This window comes from Neoarius graeffei, chromosome 13 (assembly GCF_027579695.1).
Source record: "Neoarius graeffei isolate fNeoGra1 chromosome 13, fNeoGra1.pri, whole genome shotgun sequence".
Classification (NCBI taxonomy): Eukaryota; Metazoa; Chordata; class Actinopteri; order Siluriformes; family Ariidae; genus Neoarius; species Neoarius graeffei.
In genome coordinates, this window is record NC_083581.1 from 47,238,777 (window position 1) to 47,254,771 (window position 15,995).

A 15,995-nucleotide genomic window follows, 5' to 3' on the forward strand; every position below is an offset into this window, starting at 1 on the left:
GATGATTAGGTTAATAGCTCGTTTAGAGTACCTTTTCATGATATGCTAATTTTTTGAGATAGGAATTTTGGGTTTTCATGAGCTGTATGCCAAAATAATCAGTATTAAAACAATAAAAGACCTGAAATATTTCAGTTGGTGTGCAATGAATCTAAAATATATGAAAGTTTAATTTTTATCATTACATTATGGAAAATAATGAACTTTATCACAATATGCTAATTTTTTGAGAAGGACCTGTATATAAATATCAGGAAATGAAAGCTGAAATTTGATCTATCATCTCATACTCATCCTTTGATCTGAAACAGATATCTTCAGCATATAGCAAAACAAACAAACAAACAAACAAACATAAATTGCCCTTATCATTCGAACTCTTACAGAAGGGACTGTATTGAATAACATTATTGCAATATTTATGAAAAATATGATTAAACAATTACATTGTTGGTCTTACTGATATTATTATTGGTAAATTTTTGGATTTATGAAAATTTCAGGAGTAGGAGTTAAAAGAGACTTAAAAATGATGCATTTTTTAAAGCTATAAGTGCTAAAATAGTTGAAAAATGTAAGATTATTGGTTATAGTATAAACATATTGGTGTGTATGTGTATACATTTGTATGCTATGATTGATCGTTTATGATTGTTCAAAATATGATCACTGTTGATCTATTTAACCATTGCATTTGATGTTTAAATAAAAAATTAACTCCATCATGGTTCCTTTATTTTGTGTAAGGTTTTAGTAGTTAAAGGCAAGCACTGCAAAAATAAAGTCTTCCCTGCAGCTCATACAACACCCAGATGGTGCCCATGTACCGTATCAGAGCTTCAGGTAATGTTCACATCAAACATCAAAATGAAGAAAAAGTGTGATCTTTGTGACTTTGGTTGTGCCATGGATATTGGTACCAGGTGGCCTGGTTTGAGTATTTTAGAAACTGGGATTTTCACACACAACACACTCAGACAGTCCAGTTTGTGTGAGCCTGTGCCCATGATATGGGCATGATGGCAGATAATGTGCCAAGTGCAATGGCACAATGGCAATGTATATTGTGTGGACAGCTACAAAACTTGATAGTTTCATAGAATTGACAAGTTTCTGTTACTTCAGTAAAACGTTTATTCTAAAATAATCCTGTTTACTGTATTTATACAGTACAAACATTTCAAGACTGATTGGACTGCACAAGGTGAAGAGATTTTTATATCCTTAAAGGGTTTAAAATAGTCATGGAATGTGTATTGAAATGAATTTGCCTGAACATAAACCGCCCTGTAAGATACCAAGGATGCCATTAAACATTGTGTTCACCAGTTTCTTTGACTTCAGAAATGGAAAAGGTCAAGGAGTTTTTTTTTTTATGTACTTGACATGGTATTAGTTTAAAACAGGGCTTTTCAAAGTGTGGGGCGTGCCTCCCCTAGGGGGAGCCAGAGTTCTTCAGGGGGGGCGCAACGTGAGGAAAAATAAACCAGAGTAAGTTAGTATTGCGGACATTTAGCGAACTTCAGCTAGCCTTTGCCAGAGACGAAATGGATCGATTTTTAGTACCTAAAGCTACAGTGAGTGAGGAGACAGAGTCTGGGCCAAGCAAAAAAAGAAGGAAGTATGACCACGATTATTTAAAGTTTGGATTTTCATGGACTGGATCTGAAGATGTTCCACTGCCACAGTGTGTTGTCTGCCAAGAGGTGCTAGCTAATGATGCTATGAGATGTTTAAAATGTGTAAAACAAGATGTTTAAAAAAAAAAAGCACAGATGTTTAAAATGTGTAAAAAAAGAGATTTTAAAAAAGCACAGATGTTTAAAATGTGTAAAAAAAGATGTTTTAATAAACCTCATATGTTTTAAATGTGTAAAAAAAGATGTTTTCAATGTGTAAAAGAAAAAAAAATGTGTACAACAACCATTTTTTTTAAAATACGAATGGAACATTAAGTATAGCAACAACAAAAATTGTGGGGGGGGCGCTGTTGTTTATTTGCTCTCTGAGGGGGGGCTGACTCCATAGACATCCTATTATTACGTAGACGGAGCGTTAGCTGTTCTGATGCGAGAAATACGGTCGCCATCTTGGAGTGGTGAGATAAGCGCGAGATACTCAGGTGGGGTTTACATTAGACCGTATCAGCGGATCATCAGATTAACGTTTTTAAAACGATTAGTGTGCACACAGCAACGCCAATACACGATTTGCGTGCACACAGCAACACCAATACATGGATACGCTCGGCTCCGCAGGCATCCTGCGCTCCAAATCACTCCACCCTGTACAGCGAGTGCCCTCTGGAGGGTGCGCACTCCGGCCCTGCGCAGCTCACAGAGCACGAGAGTGGAGTGCACGAGCAGTGATTTGGGACTGAGCCGCTGTGTGTGTGATCCCAGTGCATGTCGGGCATGCGTGTCACTTACCACTTGCAAGTGGAAGGATGGCAAGCCTAAAGACAATCATAACTACACAATGGGCAGTATTTGCATCAGTATTTGCAGTATTTTCATACTTTTATACTCTTTAATGAAAGGTGATACAAGGCGGAAGTCCGCGCCGTTTTTCAGCAGTCGCGTCACATGACCAACGCCAGCGAATCAGGAAGGTGGATGTCACAGTGACGTTGTCCAATGACGACGCCAGCTAGAGCTCAGCACAGCGTATCCGCGTATTCTCAATGTTTACACAGCACCGGACCAGACACGATCTGGATTGAATACGTGGACCCTGATGGATTCCCGTTTCCCGGCGTTTTAATGTAAACGGACAGTGCATCCGCGAAGAAAACGAGACAGATACGGTCTAATGTAAACTTGGCCTCATATATATCAAGGTAACGTCTATTACTGCACCATACTACACGACTGAAGAAGAAGACAAGAGACAAGATGCCAGGCTGGTGCTCAGCGTACTCCTGCTCAAACGAGCGAACCATTTCAAACAGAAGCAGGGGGATTACTTTTCACGAGTAAGATTTAACATTACCGTACTATTTTTTTTTTTTTTTAAATAGTATATTACCAGAGCTGAGAAGGAGCTAATGCCGCTTTTCCACTACAAACGCGGCTGAGCCGTGCCGTGCCGAGTCGAGCTGAGTCGGGCTGAGCGGGGCTGTTGGAGTTGCATTTCGACTACAACCGCGCTGAACCGTGCTGGCTGGAAGTGGGTGGACACATTGGGTGGAGTTAGCGAAAGTGGGTGGACGTCACGTGATGTCGTTAAGCAGCGCAAACAGTGACATCAGTGACAGTGGCGGAACAAGTCAGAGCCGGGCCGGGGGCGGGGCAAATGACCGGGCCCTTTATTAAAGCTTATCATAACATCATTTTAGGCTACAAAATGTCCGCAACTGCGGTGTTTACCAATTTCAACACTACCGGGTGCAACTATGTTATTTAGTACATCAAGTCCTTCAAACGAACATGTAACTCAGAAACAAAAAACATTAGGATACTGTACATGGCTCATAATAAAACATCAATAGCCTATACTGCGCACATTATTTGAAGGGCATACGAATGAGCGCTCAGAGGCTGCAACGCTGACAGGAAGAGTCAGAAATAAAAGGAGGGCGGTGCAAACCTCACTGAATGCACTGTGTTTACCAATTTCAACACTACGGGGTGCAACTATGTTATTTTGTACATTTAGTCCTTCAAACGAACATGTAACTCAGAAACAAAAAAACATTAGGTGACATACTGTACATGGCTTATAAAAAAAACATCAATAGCCTACTGCGCGCATTATTTGAAGGGCATACGGCGAGCCTTGCGCTCCGCGAACTCGTCCACGATGCTCTGTATGTCACTGATTCAGTGAGCTTTTAAGCGGTAGTCTCACGACCCGGATAGTAAACAATAAACATGGAGGACATGGAGTCGTTAGTGTTGCTGGTCTTGGTGCTGTGGCTTGTTGTCACCGACAACGCGGACAGATACTGGCAAGAGCGTATAGATGAGGCGAGGCGCATAAGGCTTCAGAAATTCTCGTAATTCTTCTCCTTCCGGGTTTGCGGTGTTTACAGATCCCAGCGCGCTCGCGGGGCGTGTGTGGGCATGTGAGGACACGCCTCCTCACCAATCAGTGCACAGGGGAGTGTCTGCTCACGCCCCCAACCTCAGTCGGCACGGTTTGGCTCGCTTCAGCCCCACTCCAAAACGGTGCGAGTTTTAGGGGCTAAGCAGGGCTGAAACGAGCTGAGTCGTGCCGGTTTTTGGTAGTCGAAACACGAGCCGTGTCGGGCTGAAGTGAGCTGAAGCGAGCTGAAGTGAGCTGAAAAAGGGTAGTGGAAAAGGGCCATAAGAGACTTAAATCGTCATCAGGTAGCACTAGTCTAATACATAAGAGTATGACAATAATAGACATGAATGAAATTAAATATGATAAAGTCGAAATAAATGATGAAGAAATTATGATGATTGTGAACGCCAACGGGTATAAATGTACAGTCTAGATTGTGTTAGGGGTAGGGCTGTTAACCTACGTTAACCTGTCAAATTGTTCTCGGTTTCAAAAAAAAAGTTTGTCGGTTAAAGTAACCTGTAAATAACAGTAGAGGAAATGCTACAAGATTACACTTCGCCATCTCATTCCATGATCTTTTCGAGAGAAGTGAGCAAACAAATTGTTCCTCATACACAACTATTTATAACAGATGAGGCGTGTTGCAATAAACGGTTATTGTTTGACAGTTAAAAAGATACAAAGTCGCTGCGGTAAGGTAACATCAACCAACTGATTTAGAACTGTCACTCAGTTAAATCATGGAATACAATGCGCGTGCCTGATATGCACAGCATCATGGGAGATTGAGTTTACTACCATGTAACACCATAACTTTGTTTTTACTAAACCACAGCACAATGAACTAGCACTTACATCGTCATCAATCTCTTGACACTTTTGAAGGTTTCCCAAGGACAAAGACTTGAGGAAGAAGTGGGAAGTGGCTTTGAGGAGAGAAGGATTTACTGCAAGTGACCATTCAATAGTCTGCAGTCAACATTTTAAGCAGGCTGATTTTGATTGGACGGGTCAGATTGTCCGACTACGTCATGGAGCTATTCCATCCCTTTTCAGCTTCCCGGTTCACCTCCAAAAAGTAGATGTATCACCATAAGGCTCTTAGCATTCATACAGTGGTGCTTGAAAGTTTGTGAACTCTTTAGAATTTTCTATATTTCTGCATAAATATGACCCAAAACATCATCAGATTTTCACACAAGTCCTAAAAGTAGATAAAGAGAACCCAGTTAAACAAATTAGACAAAAATATGATACTTGGTCATTTATTTATTGAGGAAAATGATCCAATATTACATATCTGTGAGTGGCAAAAGTATGTGAACCTCTAGGATTAGCAGTTAATTTGAAGGTGAAATTAGAGTCTGGTGTTTTCAATCAATGGGATGACAAATCAGGTGTGAGTGGGCACCCTGTTTTATTTAAAGAACAGGGATCTATCAAAGTCTGATCTTCACAACACATGTTTGTGGAAGTGTATCATGGCACGAGCAAAGGAGATTTCTGAGGACCTCAGAAAAAGCATTGTTGATGCTCATCAGGCTGGAAAAGGTTACAAAACCATCTCTAAAGAGTTTGGACTCCACCAATCCACAGTCAGACAGATTGTGTACAAATGGAGGAAATTCAAGACCATTGTTACCCTCCCAAGGAGTGGTCGACCGACAAAGATCACTCCAAGAGCAAGGCGTGTAATAGTTGGCAAGGTCACAAAGGGCCCCAGGGTAACTTCTAAGCAACTGAAGGCCTCTCTCACATTGGCTAATGTTAATGTTCATGAGTCCACCATCAGGAGAACACTGAACAACAATGGTGTGCATGACAGGGTTGCAAGGAGAAAGCCACTGCTCTCCAAAAAACTTGCTGCTTGTCTGCAGTTTGCTAAAGATCACATGGACAAGCCAGAAGGCTATTGGAAAAATGTTTTGTGGATGGCTGAGCCCAAAATAGAACAATTTGGTTTAAATGAGAAGCGTTAAGTTTGGAGAAAGGAAAACACTGCATTCCAGCATAACAACCTTATCCCATCTGTGAAACATGGTGGTGGTAGTATCGTGTTTTGGGCCTGTTTTGCTGCATCTGGGCCAGGATGGCTTGCCATCATTGATGGAGCAATGAATTTTAAATTATACCAGGGAATTCTAAAGGAAAATGTCAGGACATCTGTCCACAAACTGAATTTCAAGAGAAGGTGGGTCATGCAGCAAGACAACGACCCTAAGCACACAAGTCGTTCTACCAAAGAATGGTTAAAGAAGAATAAAGTTCATGTTTTGGAATGGCCAAGTCAAAGTCCTGACCTTAATCCAATGGAAATGTTGTGGAAGGACCTGAAGCGAGCAGTTCATGTGAGGAAACCCACCAACATCCCAGAGTTGAAGCTGTTCTGTATGGAGGAATGGGCTAAAATTCCTCCAAGCCGGTGTGCAGGACTGATCAACAGATACCGGAAACATTTAGTTGCAGTTATTGCTGCACAAGGGGGTCACGCCAGATACTGAAAGCAAAGGTTCACATACTTTTGCCACTCACAGACATGTAATATTGGATCATTTTCCTCAATAAATAAATGACCAAGTATAATATTTTTGTCTCATTTGTTTAACTGGGTTCTCTTTATCTACTTTTAGGACTTGTGTGAAAATCTGATGATGTTTTGGGTCATATTTTTGCAGAAATATAGAAAATTCTAAAGGGTTCACAAACTTTTAAGCACTACTGTACATGTAAACATTATATTGTCAAACAAACCTATCCTTTTATAGATTGTATTATTCATGATGTTTCTTCAATTCAGTTGGTGAAGGGCAGGGCTACATCTACCGCCAGAAGAGCTGAAGAAAGCCTGTAGGTGGCCTCTGAAGATTCCCCAGAAATGGCAACCTCACACCCACAACCTCAGCCTAATGATGTGAGTATTTCTAATTTAAATGTCATATCTTAATGTTTCTGGACATATTAAAATCTCACTTGTTTTGCCGCAACTCATTTGGCACACTCAAAAATAACTTGTTTTTATATGTGATGACTACTAGAAAGAATGTGGATGTGAGCCATAAACTAGTGGTGTCAAGGTGATATTTGTGAAGTGAAAAATTACTCATCCCATGTTCATCCCTCTTTCTTCTAGGACCATAGCTATTCCTTGCCTGCGTCTCCTATGTTTGACATTAATTTGTTATAAATAAATGTTTTGATATGCTTTAAAACAAAAAAAAAATGTTTGTGGTCAATATATGCTCATCACACATTGTCCTACATACCAAACAAAGTGCCCCACTCAACCTGAATACATCAGCTTTGCTGAAAGGGGTGTCAGGTTGTGTTGAAGGATGTAAAAGGCCCTTATAAATTCACTGACTAGATTAATTTCCCCTTTGATATGTTCTTAACAATCTATTTAAAGAAAACATACACACATTTGAATCATAATGGATTTAGATTGTTAAAACCGCATTTTATTTAAAAAAGTGTCCCACTTTACCTGAATTTACCCTATCCATTGCAACAGATTGGTGGTTGTAGCCGATAGAAAAACGTTAAGCTGTTTATATCTAATGTATTTAGTATTCACACATTTTTTGTCGGATATTAATCACTGTTTCCTCAACTTCAGCAATCTCCGACGTTTGTTAACTTAATATCAGGATATTCTATTAACGTGAAGCCAACTATGAATAATAACCCCGCCGCTATCCTTTATCATAGCTACATGTATGACAAAAAAATGCGAGCCAGCGCTGCCAGCGCATTACACTGAGTACAGCGTATCACCACTCCAAGATGGCGGCCCCGCGTCTCGTCAGCGCTTTTAGAATTTACGTTGGATGCTCCGTCTATGTAATAATAGGATGTCTATGGCTGACTCTCCCACACTTTGAAAACCCCTGGTTTAAAATATTAAAAGAAACATGGAAAAGGTTTTGAAAAACTAGACTTGTGTAACATGAAGGTCTGTGACCTGTTTCACAGTTGGATTAAACTTAAAAGATCATGAAGCCAATCAGATTTCTATGTAACTAAACCACTGCCTTGTGACATATCAAGGATATTAGTCTGTATATACAGTGCCCTCCACGATTATTAGCGCCCCTTGTAAAGAGTAAAAAGGGTGATTAAAAAATCCACCTTATGGTGAAGTTGTCTCATCTCACACAGAAAACTCCAACCTTTAACTAAATGTATTCAGAGAAAAACAAATCCCTCATCGACAAATAATTATTTTTAACAAAACCACATGTGCCACTATTATTAGCACCCCTGCATTTAATACTTTATACAACTTCCCTTGGGCGGCACGGTGGTATAGTGGTTAGCGCTGTCGCCTCACAGCAAGAAGGTCCGGGTTCGAGCCCCGTGGCCGGCGAGGGCCTTTCTGTGCGGAGTTTGCATGTTCTCCCCGTGTCCGCGTGGGTTTCCTCCGGGTGCTCCGGTTTCCCCCACAGTCCAAAGACATGCAGGTTAGGTTAACTGGCGACTCTAAATTGACCGTAGGTGTGAATGGTTGTCTGTGTCTATGTGTCAGCCCTGTGATGACCTGGTGACTTGTCCAGGGTGTACCCCGCCTTTTGCCCATAGTCAGCTGGGATAGGGTCAGCTTGCCTGCGACCCTGTAGAACAGGATAAAGCGGCTAGAGATAATGAGATGAGATGAGAGACAACTTCCCTTTGCCAGTAAAACAGCATGGAGTTTCTCCTATACATTTTATAAGGTTGGAGATATAGAACAGGGCATCTGGGACCATTCATCTTTACACAATCTCTCCAGATCATCCAGGGTCCCAGGCCCTCTCTTGTGCATTCTCCTCTTTAGCTCACTCCACAGGTTTTCAATGGGGTTCAGGTCAGGGGACTGAGACGGCCATGGCAGAAGTCTGATTCTGTGGGCAGATAATGATTTTTGTGTTGATTTGGACATATGCTTCGGATCATTGTCCTGCTGGAAGATCCAATGACGACCCAGTTTTAGCTTCTTGGCAGAGGCAGCCAGATTCTGATTTAAAATGTCCTGGTATTTCATGGAGTCCATGATGCCATGTACCCTAACAAGGTTTCCAGAGTCTTTGGAGGAAAAGCAGCCCCAAAATATCACAGAACCTCCATGATATTTTACAGCCAGGATCGGGTTCTTTTCATTAGAGCCATCCTTCTTTTTATGCCAAACCCACCTTGAGTGTTTATTGCCAAAAAGCTCCATTTTTGTAACGTTAGACCATAGAACACAGTTCCAGTCAAATTTGTAGAAGTGTTTTGCAAACTTCAGGCACTTATCTTTGTGGTTAACTGACAGAAAACACTTTTTTTCTGGCAGACCTTCCAAATAATCTGTTGGCATGGAGGTGGCATCTGATGGAAGTTTTGGAGACTTGGAAACCTCAACATTTTACTTTTTCTTATAATTCACCAACAGTGATCCTTGGGATTTTTTTTGCCTCTCTTACCATCCTCTTCACTGTACATGGGGCAAAATAAACTTTGGTCCTCTAGCAGGCAAGTCTGTAACAGTTCCAGTTGGTGTCTACTTTTTATTATTGCCGGAACAGTAGAAATGGGCATTTTCAGGCAACGATCCATTTTTTTTAATAACCATTCCATGATTTATGAAGGTCAACACATTTCTCCCTCATTTGCTTTGTGTGTACTCTTATCGCTCCCATGTTGATGGATGAATTTAGCCTCTGTGTCACCTCATATTTGTACCACAGTTAAGTCATGGATTACAGTTTGAAAGTTCCAATCAACTCAAAAATGTACAATATAAACGAGAAACGTACTTCAGTTACATTATGTTCACTATAATTTCCAGGGGCGCCAATAATAGTGGCACATGTGTATTTGTTGAAAATAATTATTTCTCGATGAGGGATTTGTTTTTCCTCTGAATAAATTTATTTCAATTAAAGGTTGGATTTTTCTCATTTCTTTCAGTGTGAGATGAAGCTACTTCACCAAAAGATGGATTGTTTTTTCTAACCCTTTTTATTCATCTTTAGAAGGGGTGCCAATAATTGTGGAGGGCAATGTACATAGTGTTTGCTACATAGAACACTCACAAGGGGACAAGGCCAGACAGTTGTTGATACATTTTGGACACTAGAGGGATGTTATGCTGCAACATAATTATTATCTCTGTCGCATAAACAAATGCCAGAACATGGAGACCAACATAGCTATTTTTGGATAATTGACATATCTCTTCACAATGGTGAAATAAAAATAAAATAACATTTTTATAAAACCTTTTAATAAAACTCTACAACTAATGTGACAGGCTGCAATGCATGATGGTCGAAGTCGACTGATGTAGGGTATAGCTTCTGTTCACTACATACTGGTGTGCCTTGTGGTGATTTTGTAGTGAACTATATCATCTCATTATCTCTAGCCGCTTTATCCTTCTACAGGGTCGCAGGCAAGCTGGAGCCTATCCCAGCTGACTACGGGTGAAAGGCGGGGTACACCCTGGACAAGTCGCCAGGTCATCACAGGGCTGACACATAGACACAGACAACCATTCACACTCACATTCACACCTACGGTCAATTTAGAGTCACCAGTTAACCTAACCTGCATGTCTTTGGACTGTGGGGGAAACCGGAGCACCCGGAGGAAACCCACGCGGATACGGGGAGAACATGCAAACTCCACACAGAAAGGCCCTCGCCGGCCACGGGGCTCGAACCCGGACCTTCTTGCTGTGAGGCGAGCTACTTTTCCTTTCACTATCTCACTGCACTCCCCATAGTTTTTAGACAAGCAGTAGTAAGGCATGCAGAGAAACGGATTCTGCCAGGTAGTCAGTCGCACAATGGCAGAAAAGAAACGAGGCATTGTTTGGAGCCATTTCATTTTCGTAAATAGCAATGGAGCAAAATGTGACAGATGTCGAAAGTCTGTAAGGTATTATGGCAAAACCTGATGAAACACATGGAAAACTGTCACAAAAAAGAGCATTGTGAGTTACATCAGACGCAAGGAGAGGTGGAGAGAGCGCAGGCAAATACCTCCACATCTGACAGTGAGGCAGAGTTCTCTGACAAAAGATTTATAGAGAGGCAGGCATTATCCAGGTGTTTAGTGATAATGCTAGGTTAATTTAACCATTTGAAAAGTGAGCAGGAAATACTGATTATTTCTTGGAGTGCAGAATATTGCACTGTATGCTGAGTATTAGTGTAGCCGACTAAGGTCAATACTCCAACTTTGTAAAAAGTCACTTGAACACATTTATCTGATGTCTTTCTTTGACATTTAAATAAAAGCAGTAAGCAAAACTTTATTAACATACCAAGATAGGAACAGCTTGTTTTAATATCTATAGGTTTTTACTTTATTTTATGTACATGTCTACCTAACTGGCATCCGGTCTTTCATGAAAAAGAACCCGACTACATCATTGATCTTGTGTAAACTTTTTATAAAAATGTATTTTAATCATGGTATTGCTGGGGGCGGCACGGTGGTGTAGTGGTTAGCGCTGTCACCTCACAGAAAGAAGGTCCGGGTTCAAGCCCCGTGGACAGCGAGGACCTTTCTGTGTGGAGTTTGCATGTTCTCCCCGTATCCGCGTGGGTTTCCTCCGGGTGCTCTGGTTTCCCCCACAGTCCAAAGACATGCAGGTTAGGTTAACTGGTGACTCTAAATTGAGCGTAGGTGTGAATGTGAGTGTGAATGGTTGTCTGTGTCTATGTGTCAGCCCTGTGATGACCTGGCGACTTGTCCAGGGTGTACCCCGCCTTTCGCCCGTAGTCAGCTGGGATAGGCTCCAGCTTGCCTGCGACCCTGTAGAAGGATAAAGCGGCTAGAGATAATGTGTGAATGTAAAAGGCCTTGTGACATATGACCAGTGCTTGTCTGAACCCATCACATATGCACGGTGGTGTAGTGGTTAGCGCTGTCGCCTCACAGCAAGAAGGTCCGGGTTCGAGCCCCGTGGCCGGTGAGGGCCTTTCTGTGTGGAGTTTGCATGTTCTCCCCGTGGGTTTCCTCCACAGTCCAAAGACATGCAGGTTAGGTTAACTGGTGACTCTAAATTGACCGTAGGTGTGAATGTGAGTGTGAATGGTTGTCTATGTGTCAGCCCTGTGATGACCTGGCGACTTGTCCAGGGTGTACCCCACCTTTCGCCCGTAGTCAGCTGGGATAGGCTCCAGGATAAGCGGTTATGGATTATTATTAATCTATATAAAATGGTGTTTAGTGAAAAGAAGCCTTATCAGGAATATTAGTTTGTATGGATCACAGTCTGACCTCAAAAAGGTCAGGAGGCCAAATGGATGGTTTTAAAAATAAAAATCCAACCCAACATTTTAAAAATTATTAAAAGGCCTTGTGACATATGACCAGTGCTTGTCTGAACCCATCACATATGCACGGCGATGTAGTGGTTAGCGCTGTCGCCTCACAGCAAGAAGGTCCGGGTTCGAGCCCCGTGGCCGGCGAGGGCCTTTCTGTCTGGAGTTTGCATGTTGTCTGCGTGGGTTTCCTCCGGTTTCCTCCAAAGACATGCAGGTTAGGTTAACTGGTGACTCTAAATTGAGCGTAGGTGTGAATGTGAGTGTGAATGGTTGTCTGTGTCTATGTGTCAGCCCTGTGATGACCTGGCGACTTGTCCAGGGTGTACCCCGCCTTTCGCCCGTAGTCAGCTGGGATAGGCTCCAGCTTGCCTGCAAGATATATATATGTATGTATATATATCTGTGAGTGTTTAGTCTATGTCTATTTCTTATCTAGAGTGTTTCTACTGTTTATTTCAGTTATTCTCTTTTTATTTATTGCATTGCCTGTTTGCACCGTGGGTCAGAGGTTTCATGTGTGCTGTATGTCGAGCATGTCTAGCATATTATTTGAGAATAAAGTTGACTTGACTTGGCTGAAAGTAACTCCTGGCCGGTCCTGTGTGGTGGAGGCAGCTAGCTGGTCGCACATTAGCCTAGCCCTCTTCGTCATGAGCAGACGGCATTACGTTGAACCGCATCAAACGCCTCCATTCAGAGCAGGCTTTTATTATGCAGAAACACGATTTTTTTATTTTTCCCGATACAATACGACCGAATAATCATAACGCGAGAATCTGTAAGTTCCCTTCAGTTCTGCAGCCTGCACTTGTGAGAGGTGGAGCGGGCAGGCGCATGAGGCAGCAGCAGCAGCAGCAGCTGTGCGGGCGGCTCGGTCGGTCCGCGGCCACTAAGAGAATTCCCGTAGAAAAACGGGCACAGTACCGAGGTAAGGAAGCGCGCACGGAGCCTTGGCCACCGTGTGCCATCGCTTTAAGGGTTTTACCCTCGGCAGCACTCTCACCCAGACCGACATGCACCGCTAATCAACCTCTTTCCATGTTTGCCTTTGGCTACAGCGCGAGCTTTCCCTCTTTACTCATCCGTCAGATTCGCCATTTTGCTTCACTGCCTGTAAAAGCGTCTCCGGTTCTAATGTTTGCCTTCCAGTCTGTTCATCTGCCTCGCGCGCCTTAAATACGCTTTTTAAGCCGTAGTGTGTGTGTGTGTGGGGCTGTTAAAACAGGAACCTCTTACTTTACATGTTAAAAGAAATGCAGTATGGGCCATAATGGTTTTGGTCGGTTATCTTGTGTTATTGCTCGGTACCGGACCGGGGCTCGCTGCACGAGACCAACGAAAACTCATCTGCGACTGCCATGGTAACCCAGACAGGAAACGCGTGACCCCCGCCCCCTTACTTAGTTAGTTACTCTCTCTCTCTCTCTCTCTCTCTCTCTCACACACACACACACACACACACACACTTCTATCTTTGTGGGGACAGTTTTTTCTTTTTTTCTTTTTTTTTTTTTTAGATTAGATAGAACTTTATTGATCCCTTTGGGCGGGTTCTCTCAGTAAGATTCCAGCAGCATCATTACAGGATAAACAGAGAATAGAAAATAGAGAAAAAACTTGTAGATAAATTCAATTCAATTCAATTTAATTAAGTATTTCCATATACAGGGTGGCACGGTGGTGTAGTGGTTAGCTCACAGCAAGAAGGTCCAGGTTCGAGCCCCGTGGCCGGCAAGGGCCTTTCTGTGTGGAGTTTGCATGTTCTCCGCGTGTCCGCACGGGTTTCCTCCGGGTGCTCCGGTTTCCCCCACAGTCCAAAGACATGCAGGTTAGGTTAACTGGTGACTCTTAAATTGACCGTGAGTGTGAATGGTTGTCTGTGATGACCTGGCGACTTGTCCAGGGTGTACCCCGCCTTTCGCCCGTAGTCAGCTGGGATAGGCTCCAGCTTGCCCGCGACCCTGTAGAGCAGGGGTCTTCAATCCTATCCGCAAAGGGCCGGTGTAGCTGCAGGCTTTCATTACAGCCAAATTGGAGGCTCACTTGATTGTTGACTGGAGACGAGGGTGAAATGATTAAACAAGTGAAATCAGGTGTAGCTCCTGCTTGGTTGGAATGAAAGCCTGCAGCCACACTGGCCCTTTGTGGATAGGATTGAAGACCCCTGCTGTAGAACAGGATAAAGTGGCTAGCGATAATGAGATGAGATGAGAAGTGTTTACATATACAGGGTGTCACAGTGATGTAGTGGTTAGCGCTGTCGTCTCACAGCAAGAAGGTCCGGGTTCGAGCCCCGTGGCCGACGAGGGCCTTTCTGTGCGGAGTTTGCATGTTCTCCCCGTGTCCGCATGGGCTTCCTCCAGGTGCTCCGTTTTCCCCCACAGTCCAAAGACATGCAGGTTAGGTTAACTGGTGACTCTAAATTGACCGTAGGTGTGAATGTGAGTGTGAATGGTTGTCTGTGTCTATGTGTCAGCCCTGTGATGACCTGGCGACTTGTCCAGGGTGTACCCCGCCTTTCGCCCGTAGTCAGCTGGGATAGGCTTCAGCTTGCCTGCGACCCTATAGAACAGGATAAAGCGGCTAGAGATGAGATGAGATGAGATTATTATTATTATTTTTTAAACCTTTATTTGTCACATGCACACTTCAAGCACTGTGAAATTCATCCTTTGCATTTAACCCATCTGAAGCAGTGAACACACATGTGAACACACACGCAGAGCAGTGGGCAGCCACACCAGAGCGCCCGGGGAGTAGTATGGGGTCAGGTACCTTGCTCAAAGGCACTTCAGCCCAAGGCCGCCCCACATTCACCTAACTGCATGTGTTTGGATTGTGGGAGAAACCAGAGCACCCGGAGGAAACCCATGCAAACACGGGGAGAACATGCAAATTATATTGCACATTGTCCAGTATTGCTTATTGTCAGGCTAGGCTACTGCTCCTTCTCGTCCTCCGTCCTCCTGTTACCCTTCCTCCCCCCAGAGAGGAGTTATACAGTCTGATGGCGTGATGGACAAAGGAGTTTTTAAGTCTGTTCGTCCTGCACTTGGAAAGGAGCATTCTGTCACTGAACAGGCTCCTCTGGTTGCTGATGACGGTGTGCAGAGGGTGACTGGCATCGTCCATGATGTTCAATAGTTTGTCCATAGACCTCTTCTCTGCCACCGTCACCAGAGAGTCCAGCTTCATGCCGACTACAGAGCCGGCCCGCCTGATCAGTTTGTCCAGCCTGGATGTGTTTGTCCACAGCAGCAATAATAATGTATTCCCTAGCCCCTTACACTAACCATCACAACTAACCTTAACCATCACAAACCTCAAAGCCAAAGAACTATTTGAAGTGAATACCAGCCAAAATGTCCTCACTTCCCAAAATATGGGATAAAACACTGTTCCGGTTCTCAATATGTAGTAACTACAAATGCATGCACACCCACACGGAGGTCTTACCTCCATCCATCCATCCATAACCGCTTATCTTGTACAGGGTCGCAGGCAAGCTGGAGCCTATCCCAGCTGATTATGGGTGAGAGGCGGGGTACACCCTGGACAAGTCGACAGGTCATTGCAGGGCTGACACACAGAGACAAACCATTGACACTCATATTTGCAGCCACCAATTAACCTAACCTGCATGTCTTTGGACTGTGTGGACATGCA

The 15,995-nt window shown here is 43.3% G+C and overlaps 1 protein-coding gene across 2 annotated transcripts in view; it reads left to right on the forward strand.

Moving 5' to 3' along the window:
* The first annotated feature begins 12,990 nt into the window (after window positions 1-12,990).
* The window catches only part of znf512b (zinc finger protein 512B), a 166,346-nt gene continuing 163,341 nt past the window's right edge, over window positions 12,991-15,995 (forward strand). For both annotated transcript variants that reach the window (XM_060937895.1, XM_060937896.1), the window contains exon 1: window positions 12,991-13,257. In XM_060937895.1, coding sequence (XP_060793878.1) covers window positions 13,041-13,257 — 217 coding nt within the window. In that variant the 5' untranslated portion in view covers window positions 12,991-13,040. The remainder of the gene's footprint in view (window positions 13,258-15,995) is intronic.